This window comes from Vicugna pacos, chromosome 6 (genome assembly GCF_048564905.1).
Source record: "Vicugna pacos chromosome 6, VicPac4, whole genome shotgun sequence".
NCBI lineage: Eukaryota > Metazoa > Chordata > Mammalia > Artiodactyla > Camelidae > Vicugna > Vicugna pacos.
Genome location: NC_132992.1, coordinates 30,218,402 through 30,234,222, shown reverse-complemented (window position 1 = coordinate 30,234,222; position 15,821 = coordinate 30,218,402). Strand labels below are relative to the sequence as shown.

At 35.5% G+C, this 15,821-nt stretch overlaps 2 protein-coding genes, 1 long non-coding RNA gene and 1 pseudogene across 4 annotated transcripts in view; 2 read left to right on the top strand and 2 right to left on the bottom strand.

The window, feature by feature from the left end:
• LOC140696851 (uncharacterized) overlaps positions 1–15,821 on the bottom strand; it is a 513,284-nt gene that overhangs the window by 232,467 nt on the left and 264,996 nt on the right. The window lies entirely within an intron of this gene.
• LOC102525018 (olfactory receptor 4K1-like) lies at positions 696–2,010 on the top strand. The gene is made up of 2 exons (XM_006218144.3): positions 696–702; positions 1,079–2,010. Exons 1-2 carry the CDS (start codon positions 696–698, stop codon positions 2,008–2,010), a joined length of 939 nt encoding a protein of 312 aa, XP_006218206.1.
• Positions 11,493–12,685, top strand: LOC102535977 (olfactory receptor 4K15). Its single transcript, XM_015251046.2, has one exon. The coding sequence runs from the start codon at positions 11,629–11,631 to the stop codon at positions 12,571–12,573; it is 945 nt and encodes a 314-aa protein (XP_015106532.2). The 5' UTR covers positions 11,493–11,628; the 3' UTR covers positions 12,574–12,685.
• Positions 13,697–14,745, bottom strand: LOC102524768 (olfactory receptor 11H6-like; annotated as a pseudogene).

The window sequence follows — 15,821 nt, the reverse complement described above, 5'->3', positions numbered from 1 at the left end:
GATGTAACTGTATGAAGGTGGGACATATTTTCCTACTTTTTCCCATGGCTTTGTCTCCACAGATGTGGTCTCTGCATACTGCAGAGCAGGCAATCCATATTGTTTGTTGAATGAATTAATTACATCAATTACACTATTCAGTTGATTTTGGAAAAACACTTTTGTTATTGTGACATTAACCTCATTAGAGAAAGAAGAGGTTATAAAATCATCAGCAAAGATAAGTAACAAGTATAAATTTAATTAGTAAACTTATCATGATAATTAAAATTGCATTCAGTCCCATCTTTGAAAAGCATGTAGTTGGCTAAATTTAACAGTATTAAATTCTACTGTTGTAAAAGGGAAATCATATGGAGAAAAGTGAAGAGTGATTGAAGAGAATGTATGCTTCTGAGGTTCTAGGAAGATTCTTTGACTACTAAAGCATATAACTCACTGCAAATTGTTTAAATATAGAAAAGGGAATGTGAATTGTCACTTACAGTAGTTTAACTTTTATAAATTAATTTCTCTTATTATTACTGCAGCTATCTCAAAAACATGGCCACATCTTGCTCATTTTTCTGATGTCATTACCAAAGTAACTGCACTGATTTCCATCCCTTTACATTTGATATAAATTTCCTCTCCCTCCAAGATTCTGTAAAAGGCATCAAGTTCATTTTCTGAATCTGTAATCTGAATGCGTAAGTATGGCATATGTGACTTTCAAACTGTTGCTGAAATCTTGTAGACTTCTACAAAAGTATGTTAGAATACCATGTCAAATCAACTTTTTACTTCCTTCCACACTGACTTATCTGTTAGTTTGATATATCTATTATCTCTATCTGTCCATTTAGCCAATCCAAAAATGGAACAGTAAAGAACAATTCATATAATTTTGCAGGAAACTATCAATTCCTGATAATAACATGAATTAATCATTGTCTTATAGCCTTACCATATTATTTTTATAGTTACTGAAACTGAAGCACCTATTTGATTTAAAAATGGTGAAGGGTTTATCCTTATTTATTTTAATTATTTTTATTCCCTCTAGATAACTTCAGCAGCCCAGATTCAGTTAATGAACGGAACAATAAGTCAGTAGTTACTGAATTCATTTTGTTGGGTCTGTCCAGCTCTCGGGAACTTCAACTCTTCCTTTTCTTTATCTTCTCTGTGCTTTATGGAGCTGCGGTGTTGGGAAATATCCTTATCATCCTCACAGTGATTACAGACTCTCGGTTGCATTCCCCAATGTACTTTTTTCTTAGCAATCTCTCCTTCATTGATGTGTGTCAGGCTACATTTGCCACTCCCAAGATGATTGCAGACTTCCTCAGCGAACACAAGACCATCACCTTCCAGGGATGCATGTCACAGATCTTTTTCTTGCATGTTTTTGGGGGCAGTGAGATGGTGCTTCTTGTGGCCATGGCCTATGATAGATACATTGCTATATGCAAACCTCTGTATTATAAGACCATCATGAGCCGAAGGGTGTGCTCTGTTCTGGTGGGGGTCTCCTGGGCTATTGGCATCCTACACTCAGCCAGCCACCTGGCATTCACAGTTGATCTTCCTTTCTGTGGACCCAACAAAGTGGACAATTTCTTTTGTGACCTCCCCCTTGTGATCAGGCTTGCCTGCTTAGACACCTATGTTTTAGATATTCTGGTGCTCGTGAACAGTGGCCTGCTCTCGCTTATCTGTTTCCTCCTTTTGCTAGTGTCTTATACTATCATCCTTGCTACTGTCCATCGCCAAGCCTCTGATGGGACATGCAAAGCACTTTCCACCCTGTCTGCCCATATCACTGTTGTGGTTCTGTTCTTTGGCCCATTAATCTTTATCTATATTTGGCCCTTTGAAAGCTTCCCAATTGATAAATTTATCTCTGTGTTTTTTACTGTCTTCACTCCTCTCTTCAACCCTATGATTTACACACTGAGGAATAAAGATGTAAAGGAGGCCATGAAGAGGCTGAGAAACCGACATGTGGGTTCCAAGCAAGTCTTTTAGACAACTGTGAGGAAGTTACACAAGTCCTTTCTTCTTGTTCTTGGTAATGCACATGTTTGATTGTTATTACTGCATTTCTATCACAATCAGTCTTTTACTATTACAGGACCTGAATCTGGGGCTCTAAATTTGGTAAATGAAGTACAGAATCTCATGTTATCATTCCCAATATTCTGTGGCTCACCTCATCTTCCCTGAAACAGAAACTACATATATTAAAATTCCTAAGTATTTTTCCCTTATATAGACATTGTTTTAAAAAACCTTGTGGCCATTTAAAGTCACCGCCATATTAAAGCAGATTAGCAAACACAATCGAACTTGATTGGGGTGGCACAGAAATCAATTCAGCATTAAAAACAGAATCTGCTTTGGCATGACAGGCTGAATGAAGATTCTTCTACTTTTGTAAGTTACAGCTCATAATTAGGTCGTCTAGTAAGTTGATTCCCATAAATTGTTGTAGATATTCCATGTTCACAGATAAGGCATTAGTGTTCATAAAATGTTTTTTATTATATTTTAATTTATAGTAAAATTTTAAAACCTCAAATACTGTAGTATCAATGACAGGACTGAGTTTTACTGCTCTGACTTTGGAACAGACAACGTATCAATAAGATCACCAAGTCCATAGTTCAAATTACAAGAATACTCTTACACTTTCTGGGAGAAATGTCATAGCACTTTACAGAGTTTCTTTGTACCACTGATAATAAGTCTGCAATCAGCTGAGAATGACTACAGCAGGATATCTGAATAGTCAGTGATTTTTTTTAGTTAATTTCATTTGAGAATTTAAATTTCAAAGTAGTCACAGAAAGCATATATATCACTAATTAGGAAATACATCCCATACTTATTTTTTTCAAACTTCACATGAAACTTTAGAAGCATCCCACCAAATCAGGGAACAGACAGGAGAAGGAAGGTGAGTACAAGTGATTCAGTCCCTTATCCGTCACAGATCATCACTGTCGTCACTGCACCACTGAAGTCATGCCACAAGGAGTTTATTCTGTTTGTGTTAGTTTTCAATTCAAACTTGTGGGTTTTGAACTGAAGCTGTAATTTTGTTTTTCTCTTTATCAATTAGAATAGACTGTAAGTACCTAAGACAATTACTGTTCTCTTACCACATTTGTCAATGTACCAAAAACTTAACATGCAATCATGCACAGTCGGTGCCACAAGGAGGACAAAAACGACGTGGTATCACTTATATGAGGAATCTAAGAGTCAAAACCATAGAATATCTCATAGAAGCAGAAAGCAGAATAATGATTGCCAGGTGCTGGAGGGAGGGAGAAACAGGGAGATATTATAGTCAGTTTACAAAGTTTCAGCAAGATGAAAAAGTTCTGGAGTTCTAATGTGCACTGTGGTGACTACAGTTAACAATACTGCATTTTACACCTGAAATATGCTTAGAGAGTAGATCTTAAATGTTTGTGTCACAGACACAAAACTACTAACTTTATGAGATGATGGATGTGTTAATTAACTCCACTGTGGTAATCGTTTTAGTATACCTACATATATGTATACATATAAAATTATAACATTGTACAGCTTAAATTAAAAAATGTACATTATATTTTAGTAAAGCTAGAAAAATAGTGAAATTTAGGAATAAAAAAGCCAAAATTTCAGTTATACAAGATAAATCCTAGAGAGCCAGTGTGCAGCACAGTGCTATCATTAATAATACTGTATCGTATAAAGTTTTACTAAGAGAGTAGGTCTTATGTTGAGTGTTCTTATTGTAAAAAAGTAATAATGAAGAGGGTGGGAAGAAACTTTTGGAGGTGACAGATATGTTTATGACATAGATTGTTGTGACAATTTCACAAGTGTATAATTGTCTTCAGACTTATCAGATTGTATAAATTAAATATGTACAGCTTTTGTATGTCAATCATACCTCAATAAAATGTTTTTTAAAAGATTAAAGTCCAACATCTAACAAAAATGTAAAGCATGCCAAAGTAAATTTGATTAAGAAGATTCATTGTAATTATTGTCTCAAAAATGGTATAATATGTACTAAATATTATGGAGAAACATCAGATATAATAAAGAGGTCTACTTACATGGTAAGATGTTACAATATATTTTAATAAAGTGGAAAATAAAAGTTATAGAGCAATTAACAATGAAATAAAACTAACAGCAGAAATTACATAGGAAAGTAAAAAATAAATCCAATAGAAAGCAGAAAGAGTGGGGAAAGGAGCAAATATACATAAAATAAATAGAAAAAATAGCAAGATAGTAGATACAGAGCCATTTAAATAATTACATTACATGTAAATGGTCTAAGGACTCCACTAAAAGGCAGATATTGCCAGTATGAACCATAAGCAAGACCCAGCTATTTGATGTCTGCAAGGAATCCACTTTAAATACAAAGACACAGACTGCTTAAAAGTAAAAGAATGGAGAAAAGACATACAATGCAAACAGTAAGTTTAAGGAACCTGAAGAAATCATATCATATATTCTGAAGACTTCAGAACAAGAAATATTACCAAGAGTAAAGAGAGACATTTTATAATACTAAAAAGCTTAAACCCCCCCCAAAAAAAGCTTAATCCATCAAGAAGACATAATACTACTAATTTGTTTATATCTAATTTATGAGCTTTAAAATACATGGAGCCAAACATTTCTTCCTATCAAATTAATTTCCCAAATGATTTGAAAAGGTATACATACACAAAAACCTGCACATGAGTGTTTACAGAAAATTTATTCAGTATCAGCAAAAAAAAGGAAGCAACTAAAATGTCCTTCAGTAGATAAATGGAAAAATACATACATATAATGAAGCATTATACCATAATAAAAAGAGTGAGCTATTAATCCATGCAGCAACGTGCATGAATCTTAACTGCACATTGCTAAATGAAAGAAGATAGCTGAAAAGTCTACACACTATACATACTGTATACACTGAACACAAGATGTTCTGGAAAACGCAAACCTGTACAGACACAGGAACTATACTAGTGGTTGCTAGGGGCTGTGGAGGGGTGAGTGGTCAACCATGATGGGAAGATTTTATAGTGATGAAACTGTATAGTACTAGAGTCTGGAGTTTTGTGTGAATCCAGAGACTCATGAATGTTCAAATTCTTGACTAAAATAATTTTCCCTTCAAGAACTTATCCTGAGAAAGCAATGAAAAGTATTAAGATGATTTTTATACACATTATTTTAAGTCACACGTATCTTCAATTAGGAAAAAATACTTTAAAAATTCTATGTGGGAATAATTATTTTATTAAAATTATAAATTAGAAGATAATGCAACTATTAAAAATCAAGTTTGCAAATTATATGTAACAACCAGGGGGAAAGGTTCATGATTCGTGTTTTGAGAACGTAAGCATTAAAAAACTGTATAAACAGTGTGACCCCATCTATCAAAATAAATTTGGGGCTTACCTATAGGCATATTAGAGAAGGAACCATCATCTATCATACTGATGATCTGAGTGGGATGTTTCTGAGGATGATAATGATGACACTAGCAGAGTTAGTATTTACTGTAAAGGTAAATTTAGAGAAAGTGTTCATTTTGGAGATATTACGTTTGTGGTGCAGTGATATCTTGTGATATATTTTGGAACCTCAGAGGTATACACTTAGAGCTCTTTCTTATAAAAGTGTAAACCCATTTGAGTGTATTAAATCATCCAGCACGAGATCCTAAAGAGAAAATCAATTCCAAATGACAAGTTTTTAGAGATTATCTACATGAAAAGGGTAGTAGAAAGAACAGCTATCAAGGGTACTGGGAAATATTGGTCAAAGAAACGCTCAGGAGTGCTCTAAAGGCATGCCCCTGGGAAGAGATGAAGAATCAGCTGAGCTCTAATCATAAACTCAAAAATTTCCAACCTGTGCAAGAGGATCATGGTAGAGCAGGAAGGGCATTAGACAAGAGGTTAGAAGATGAGTATCATCTGAGTCAAGCAACTAATTCTTCAACAGCTCATTCAACCAATCTATAAATTCAGCATATTGGACTAGTTGATTTCTAATGTCCATACCAACATCAAAATTCTGTTATAGTAACAAACCTCATTCTTAATCCTTTTATACTGTGTCCTTTCTCCTCAGGAGAGGAAAGAATCAGAGCTTCACTCAACAGCATTTTTCCTAAAAATCTGAACTAAAAAGTTAAAATTTTTGCAAAATTACTTAAAATCTCTTCACTAGAATCTATTCAGTAGGCTGAAATGTTTCCATTGTAAAAGAGCTCTCTCAACCCTATCCTAGAGTTCTTGCCTTTGAAACCAAGCATGTGGCTCTTCTAGAGATATTAAAATATCAAGATGTTTGCACTGCTGTGTAGTATGCAGGAGCAAGAAATGTCTCATCAATCTTTGACACCCCCGGTGGCCCCGCTCTAAAACTCTCCTGAAGCAAAAAGGACTAGCTAACAAAATTATTCACTACATTTTCTCCAACAGGGCAAAACAAAGCATTTCCACTTGTCCTGCTGCTTTGTCTATCTGTGAATCCTCAAGGTGATGCACTATAATTCTTGTGAGCAAACAAGTATTCTCATGCAATTAGCCCTAATGAAGGTAATTTCTGCTATCACAAATTGCCTCTGTGTCTTTTGGTCACTACAGTCTAGTGACATCAAATCACTAATTAGCTTCTAACAACTGTGATGGCTTTTCTTATAGTGTTGAGAACAATGGTATTTCAAAGTGTAAGTGGTGAATATTGAGGTCTGGAAAGACATGGGTTCACTACATTTGCCCCCATCCAGTGGATCCTGAAGAATGTTGTTTTTCCTGGTAGGTGGAAATATTACAAGGCTAGGGACTGGAAGAGTGCTGTTTTTCCTCGGCCTCCTAATTCACTCAGATCAGAGAACAGAGACCCAGTCATACTCCACTCTTTCAATCTTTGAATATTCTGTGTCCATTTTGCCTTTTATTGTTGTCCAAATATCTAAATCTGAGGAGTGGTTAATGGCCATATTTTTTGCTAAAGCAAAGATGGATTTATTCTTTTGTTTGAATATACTTTTATTTCAATACAACATTTTGTAATTACTTTTATCATTGACTTAATGTGCTTTTTTGGGGGTTATGCTTTCAAAAGCCAGAGAATTATAGAATATTAATATTAGGAGAGAGAGTTCTTTTTTCTTTTAAAGAAATGATGCACCATGAAACATGTGTGATTTGCCTAAAACTGTAAATTTATTTAGTTAGAAGTAGAATTCAAGCATATATTTTCTGTAACTTAGGCTAATCCTTGATATCTTCAGACATCATCCATTGATTTGAGTGATCAGACTATTTTAAAGTTTATAATTTAGAATAGTCCTTGTTAACTTACAATAAGAAAATACTAATATAAATACTTTATGAAAATCAAAATATCCTGCTAAATATATATCCTACTGATGAAAAAAGAAGATATGTCATATATGATTACTAACTTTTAGAATCTTGCCACACATGATAAATTTACTGTATGGTAAATTCATTATTGCACAAAATGTTTGATTCAAGCATTTGATGACCATACATCTCTGAGAAGCTGGGGGAAAGTTATCTACACTTTGAATCAAGGGAAAGTAAGACAAAGGGAAGGAAAAGCCTAAATATTCCCAAAATGTGGTTTTGATAAAATGATGCAATATTCTCCATATCTCAGTGTCTTTACAGACCCCAAGTCATATAACAATCACTATCACTGGTGATAACTTCCTAAAAAGCATTCTTCCTGATTTTTAGAAGAAAACTTATATGAAGTTGTTGTAGATTAAGTTCTCTAAGGGCCTCTCCTTGAGAAAGGTGTTTAAATCCTGAAGAATCGTATCCATACTCTGGACCTGTCAGATCAGGTTAAGTTGAAAGAAAACATCTTCCTAGTACATGTGGGTAAATATGTTATATTTAAGCGTCAATGGAGACTAGGAAATAATTCCCTTCATGTTATCCTTGGTGATATATAATTGTTTACTTTCTAGAGGTCTTTGAAAGTCATTTGTGATCATCTAGTTTGCTGCTATTGAAAACAGAAGCAAGACAGCTACACTTATTATAAATTCTTTGCAACTGTGTGAAACGGGAGATTTTGTTTTATCATTTCTTCCTTTTTACCTACTTCTTTGCCTCTTTTAGATTCCTGACTGCTCCAAGTGCTCACCCAGCTACTTAAGATCTACTTCAGGACACAGCATCTAGCCCTATCTCACTTCTTTGAAGACAGCCCATCCTGGCTACTGACAACCTGAGATTATTTCCTTCTAATTTAAAAGTAAACTTCTTATAATTCATCTCTTCAGAACCAAGTTGCTTTCTTAGGAGATGGTAAGAGTAAGAACTAAATTCTTTCCAAGCATTAATGACTGTAGAGATCGCCACACTTTCCACTTCATCTTAGGTAAGTGAAAGCATTTTGTCAGTATCCTTCTGAAGACCACACACAAGCATTTGTTTCCACAGAGAATGTTGTATCTCTGATCTGGATGTAAAGGGAGAAGGTAAGGGCAGTGGCCGTGCTGGAAAGCTTGTGAAAGATGTATCTTTGAACTGGGAGAGTTTGGTGGCCTCTGTAAACTATACGCTTAATTATTTCACTTCACTTACCAGTCATAATTTCTGAGATAGAAGTATTGGGGAAAGATCTATCTGATAGAATTTTAAATAGGAGGGGACTGAGGGTCACCTAGTGCAGTCCTATAAGCATGCATTAATTTAGTTTTAGATATTATGGGAAATGAAAAATTGGTCTTTACATGAACACTCTACTAATTGGAGACTCATTCTTGTATGAATCAGATAACACCATCTTTGACCAGTAAATAATCCCCAAATAGCTACTTATTATTATCTGAAACAATACATTATTAAGACTATTTACATATATTTAGTCATTACAATTGATTAAAGATATCTCACCTACATAATTGTTTAAGAGACATTTTCTGTGTCTCTTTGAGAGTAATGTCTTCCTCAATATTTGCTATTTGAAGATAATGCACCCTGAAAGGCTAGATGACCTGCTCAGTGTCATATAGCTGCCCAATGACACATGATTTTAGCATAAATTTTTGTATTCTAAGAGCTTTGTTTTCACTATAATACAGCAGTTTCATTTGATGTAAAACGACAGCCCATTTCATCTAAAAAGGAATATGCTAGGGAATGAAGGGAAACGAGGATCCATCAACTTCTCTAAATGAACAAGGGATTATGGACATTAATAAATGATCTTCGGGGAAGCAAGTTTTAAAACCTAAATGCGCTATCACTTGTTCATAGCACAGTGACTTGGGAAAAGCAGGCATTTACATACTTACAGAGTAAATGAACCAAAAAAGAATGCATTTATGTTAGAAGTAAAGGATTTGTATTTAGAGTATACTAAGAGTTTCTGTTACTCCCCACTTTGATCTTCTGCACTAAGAAACTCAGCTCTTGATTGAATTGATTTGACCAGTATTCTCCTCTGTGGAAAGCAGTATCCTTTCTTTTTCTGGGCACCCCAAGAAGCCAGTGACAATGGAATAACACACGTTTTCAGAATACTCATTGGGAGGATGATTCTTACAATGATTGTTTCACATAATACATTTTATTCTAAAGATACCAGAAAATCTTTACTCACAAATGCCTCCTGCTGCCTCTTTCTGTTCTAGCATCAAAAGCTCTTCCTGGGAGACCCAATCCCTGTGCCTAAGCCTTTCCTTTTTCTGATAGGGCACATATGAAGCCCTATTAGCTGGTTTTGTTAGATATTCATTTCTTTCCTATATCTAGGGATTTATTACAGTATTTATGTCAAGAGCTCTAAGAGTCAGGGTATCTTCCAGGGAGGATAGGCCAAGGTGGGTTCCTGGAGTTAACCTGCTAACAAGAGGCTCCTGAGAAATGATGAGGAGGGGAGAATGGCACAAAAGAGAATGTGGTGGCTCCTCAAATATAAACTTGTTTCGGTGTATAATTTTACCAGCAGCCTGCTATGATGTCAACCTCCACTTATTAGCCTCTTCTAAAATTCCTGGAGTCATATATTTTCATACAATCTGTGATAATATGTGAATTAATTCTTTGGTAGGTTCCCTAGAGAACTGCAGATACAAAATATGGGGATGAGTCCCTGAACTTGGCTCCTGGGAGTTAAAATTATTCATCACACACCTTGTCCTTTTGTGTAAACCTTCCAGTGAAACTCAAAGAGATGCTAAGCAATTTTTTATTACAATCCAAGAAGACATTAAAATAAAAAATTGCAGATGAGTAGAAATCAGTAAAATAAAAGATACTCTTCCCTAAGATATGATTTGGATGTAGAGAAAGATTCTTCAACATCAGATGCTTCATTACATTTATCACACTACTTTTCTAAGTTCTCGATAACTTATAAAAGTAAAAACAGCATAAGAAGGAGAAAGTTCTGATAAAATAGTGTAAAACAATTGACCTGAAAAGAAAAAAATATTTTTGTGTGGTACGAATCCCTTATTATGAATACTCTTATGCAATACAGCTATAATTTTTAAGCCCCACCAAATCAAATAACATATCAATCATAATTCAAAAATATGGCTACATTATTAAAACCAATGGTTGAGTTCAAAGAAGCTTAGTATCTTCAGGGAATAACTGAAAGGAACCAATGGACTAGATTCCTTCGTATAATGGAACACCATGAAGAGCTGAATCACAGCTCTAGGAAGACTTCCAATAAACTCTGGACCTCTAAGTTTTGCTATGGTTTTGTATTTTAGTCAATATAATTTGTAACTCAATAGAGAAGAGGGTAAGGTCTAATAAATCAAGGCAATGATTCTTCTTATGAACTCTCCCATAAAATGTAATGCTGTCTTTTTCCTGTTTTAATTTTTATGAGTGTATTACATACACACAAAAGTGCACAAAGCAGAAGTACACAGCTTGGTAAGTTTTAACAAAGTGAACACTCCTATGTAACTACCAACCACATCATGAAACAGAACATTATCTGCACTTCAGAAGCCCCTCCCTTCCTGTCCTCTTCCTGTCCCTGTTGCCCTTCAAGGACAACCACTACTGGAGCTTTTTAAAACCTTTTATATTAGTTTCACCTATTTTTGAACTTTATTTAAATAGTTTTAAACACCATACAACCATTTGTGTCTAACTATTTTGATCAACATTAAGCATGTGAAATTGTCTTCCTTTGTGTTAGCCATTCCAAACATTATGTCATTTACTGCAGATAAAATGACTTAGATTTAGATTTCATCTTAGTGGATTCTTAGGTTAGATTTCTGTAATGCTAAAGAAAAAATTCAGATATTTAATTTCATTTTTAATTAGTTGATTATGTTCCTTAAAGTTATGTAACTGGATATGCCAACTGGATGAATGACTCCTTTGTCATCTCATTGTGACTCTTGCCTCCATCCTTCTTTAACAATGTTATGCTGTCAATGTAATTTCTGGTGATGTGTAAAAACTCAGACACAAATATAAATAGAAATTAGAATCCTTTAAGTATGAAGTGGAATTGGGAAACCAAAAACATGCTCAGTACATTGAATGATATCTGTTTCTCTCCCAGTCAGGTAACCAAAGAGAAGTCTTTTCAAAGTCAATGAATGAGACAAATCATTCTCAGGTGACTGAATTTGTGTTGCTGGGACTCTCCAATTCCCAGGAGCTCCAACCTTTCTTGTTTCTCATATTTTCACTACTCTACCTAGCAATACTGCTGGGCAACTTTCTCATCATCCTCACTGTGTCCTCAGATTCCCGCCTTCATACCCCCATGTACTTTCTACTTGCAAACCTCTCTTTCATAGACGTATGTGTTGCCTCCTTTGCTACCCCCAAAACGATTGCAGACCTTCTGGTTGAGTGCAAGACTATTTCTTTTGAAGCCTGCCTGGCCCAGATTTTCTTTGTTCATCTTTTCACTGGCGGTGAAATGGTGCTTCTTGTATCCATGGCTTATGACCGTTATGTTGCTATATGCAAACCTCTCCACTACATGACAATCATGAGCCGCCATGTGTGTATTACTCTGGTCCTTATTCCATGGTGTGTGGGCTTCATCCATACCACTAGCCAGTTGGCATTTACTGTTAATTTGCCTTTTTGTGGCCCTAATCAAGTGGATAGTTTTTTCTGTGACCTCCCTCTAGTGACCAAGCTGGCCTGCACAGACACTTATGTTGTCAGCCTACTTATAGTCGCGGACAGTGGCTTTCTTTCTATGAGTTCCTTCCTCCTGTTGGTTGTCTCCTACACCGTGATACTCATCACAGTTAGGAATCGCTCCTCTGCTAGCATGGCAAAGGCCCGCTCCACGCTGACCGCTCACATCACGGTGGTCACACTCTTCTTTGGACCATGCATCTTCATCTATGTGTGGCCCTTCAGTGGTTATTCAGTTGACAAAGTCCTTGCTGTGTTCTACACTATCTTTACTCCCATTTTAAACCCGGTTATTTACACTCTAAGGAACAAAGAAATGAAGGCAGCTATGTCAAAACTGAAGAGTCGGTATCTGAAGTCTGGCCAGGTTCTGCAGTCATAAGAAATGTTCTTTTTCTACAAACGGAGTAAATCTACAGGGCTGTTACCACCGTAGCCTTGTCTCAGGACATTTACAAACGGAATCTCTGTGATGTTAAAGCAAACCATTTTGATCAGTGAAAAAGATTGATTAACTTGAATTAAAGAGTAAGGATGATAAAAAGCCATTGAATGAATTTTACTGATTTTCATATTTTCTTATATACAGGAATGCTAAATAGCTATAAAAAGGAATAAAGTACTGACTACAACAGAAATGAGCATTATGCTAAATGAAAGGAGCCAGTCACAAAGGCAACATATCATATGATTCCATTAATCTGATGTCCAGAATAGGCAAATACAGAGCAATGGAAAGTGGCTGCCAGGACTTGAGAGAAGAGAGAGTGATTGTTACTGGGTACAGGGTTTCTTTGTAGGATGAAGAAAATTCTGCTTGAGAATATACTAGTGTCCTTGAGATAAAGCAGAGCAAATCTAACAACTTCAGCCATTGCAGTACCGACCAGTCACTGGCCATCACATTCGAACCTATAGCAGGCAAAAATGGCATATAGGAAAAGGCAATGCATGGTTCATCCTAAACAGAGAGCTTTCCAAGAATAATTCTTAAAAGTGGATAAATATATAATGGAAAAAAATCAATGGATTTAAATACTAAAGGATATTTTCACTAAATCTTGGTGATTATATCATGATAAGTCAACTTTCATTAGAAAATAAATACAGCCTGTCATGCTTTTAATATTGACACAAGAATTAACATTTAAACATTGTTTTGTAAATTTAGCATACGTAACTACTGATTCCTTTGAAAAATTCTACTAATAAATTTAAGTATAGGACAGATTGTGTGTATGCGTGTGTTTATGTGTATGATATTGGCAGCAAACTATTAACTAGTATTCGATCTGAATGACAGCAAGATGATCACTTTTTCTTTGATTGTTTTTATATGAATTTGAAAAAAATTACTATTAATATAAAATTTTCTCTAATAATAAAAGTTGAAGAGATAGATACAGTTAGCTTTATAAATATTTTATTACATTGAATATATTCTCCCTCCCCTAAAAGATACTTTCGTACTTCAGTTAATGCAACTGAATATCAACCTTTTAATTATTTATTTCCCATACATTATTTCAGTTGTGAACACAATTTCTTCAAAGATTTCTTCCATGCCTCTGACTAAATCTCACAGTCCTGAATAATTTTTTCAGAGCCTCCTTCATCTCCTTATTATGTAGAATATAGATCAAGGGGTTGAAAGTGAAGTTAACACATAATAGAACAAAGTCACATATTTCTGAATCCCTGCTGGATTGCCCGCTGTTGGGCTCACATATACGACCATAATAGAACCACAGAATAGGGACACCACAGCCAGATGGGAGCCACACATAGAGAAAGCCTTACGCCGGCCTTCTGCTGAGGGGACCCTAAGCACAGCCCTGATTACCAGGGTGTAGGAGCTGGTAATGAAGATTAAGGTGGAGAAGATGAGAACTGAATTATAGGTGGCACAGATGATCTCAGTAACAGGAGCTGGCACCCAGGACAGCTTTATAAGGGGTCCTGGGTCACATAAGAAGTGATCAATCTTATTGAGACAACAGAATGGGAGCTGAGAGATTAGGTAAACAGGCAAGGGGAAGTACAAGAAGCCACACGTCCAGCAGCAGGCTCCCATTCTGATGCAGCGCTGAACTGTCTTGACAGTGGGGTAGCGCAGGGGCCTGTAGATAGCAAGGTACCTGTCAAAGGCCATGGCAGACAAGAAGAAGGTCTCAGTGGTGCCTGTGGAGAAGAAGAAGTAGAACTGGAGGAAGCAGCCTGAGAAGGAGATGGTGCTGGTGTCAGAGAGAAGGGTGGCTAGCATATTAGGGACAGTGGAGGTGGTAAACCAGATTTCCAGGAAGGGAAAATTGGCCAGCAAGATGCACATTGGAGTCTGTAGTCGATGGTCCCACCTCACAACACAGATAATGCACAGATTTCCAATGACTGTCAGAATATATGTCCCAAAAAAGACTGAAAAAAGGAGGATCTGAATTTCCCAGGTACAAGGGAAGCCTAAAAGGATGAATCTACTCACAGATGTAGAGCAATTCTTTACATGGGAATATTTATTTGTTTTCAAAGCTGCAAAAAAAAAAAGGCAGATTTCCATATTAGAAATGGCCTTTCATAGTATTACTCATTAGGGAAGATGCCTTGCTTAGGGCAACATCACTCTTCCTGACTGTAAATAATAAAATACTATGACTCATGCAGAGATTTTTCCATGATTTTGCAGTATTCATATTCCTATTCTGGATGTAATAAATACAAAGTGAACCGACAACTCTCCTGATTGTCTGCTGCTCACAAGCAAAGTTAGTTGGCATTGACAATAAGCAAATATATATAAGGACCTACAATTTTAGGTCAAACAGTGAATAAAAAAGACTGAAAAAATACAGCCTTGATAACCCAGTGTTTATGAGTTACAAAGATATTAAAGATAATGATATTCAGTAATCTTTGTTCTATTTGTGTGAGAAATGTGCAAGCTGAATTGAGGGCAATATCAACAGATTTAAATACTTTATACAACTTAATTTATTTTAGTTTTATTGTGATAGGTTATGGAAAATATTTCTGTATATTTTTAGAATAGATTATAAATCAGTATTAAAATGCAAATGCATTAGATTTTACATTTCAATTCCTCCCTTCAGTAAAAATACACTCTTGAAAATATACATTAAAGTCAAATAGGCATCAATGGCATCAATTATTAAAATACGTCAAATACAGATTTGCTCACAGAGCCTGTCTTCACATTACACAATCTCAAGTACAAATAGATTTCCTTGTTTTCTACTTGCTAAAAGTAATAAAAAGTAACAGGAGGTAGGCACTATATTTCTTGAAGTTTCATTGAAGGAAAGTGTATCCACATTCATTTTCTGGAATTTTCCCTGTTTTAGGATCAGAACTCCCTCATGTAGTGTGGAAATAAAAAGGAGCCACTGGCAAGACACTTTAAGAGTTTTAGCAAATTTCTGAAGTAACATTTTTCATAAATTCTCACATAAAATCTTGGCTTTGATTCTGAAGAAGTAATCCAGTTACAATTCACACATTAAGTGACAGAATATAAAACTAGAGAGGGGTGGAAGGAAGAAATAGCAGAGCTTGGAATCCTGTGAGCTTTACCCTACCTGAAGATACAAGGTGAATATCAGAGAATGCTGTATGGTT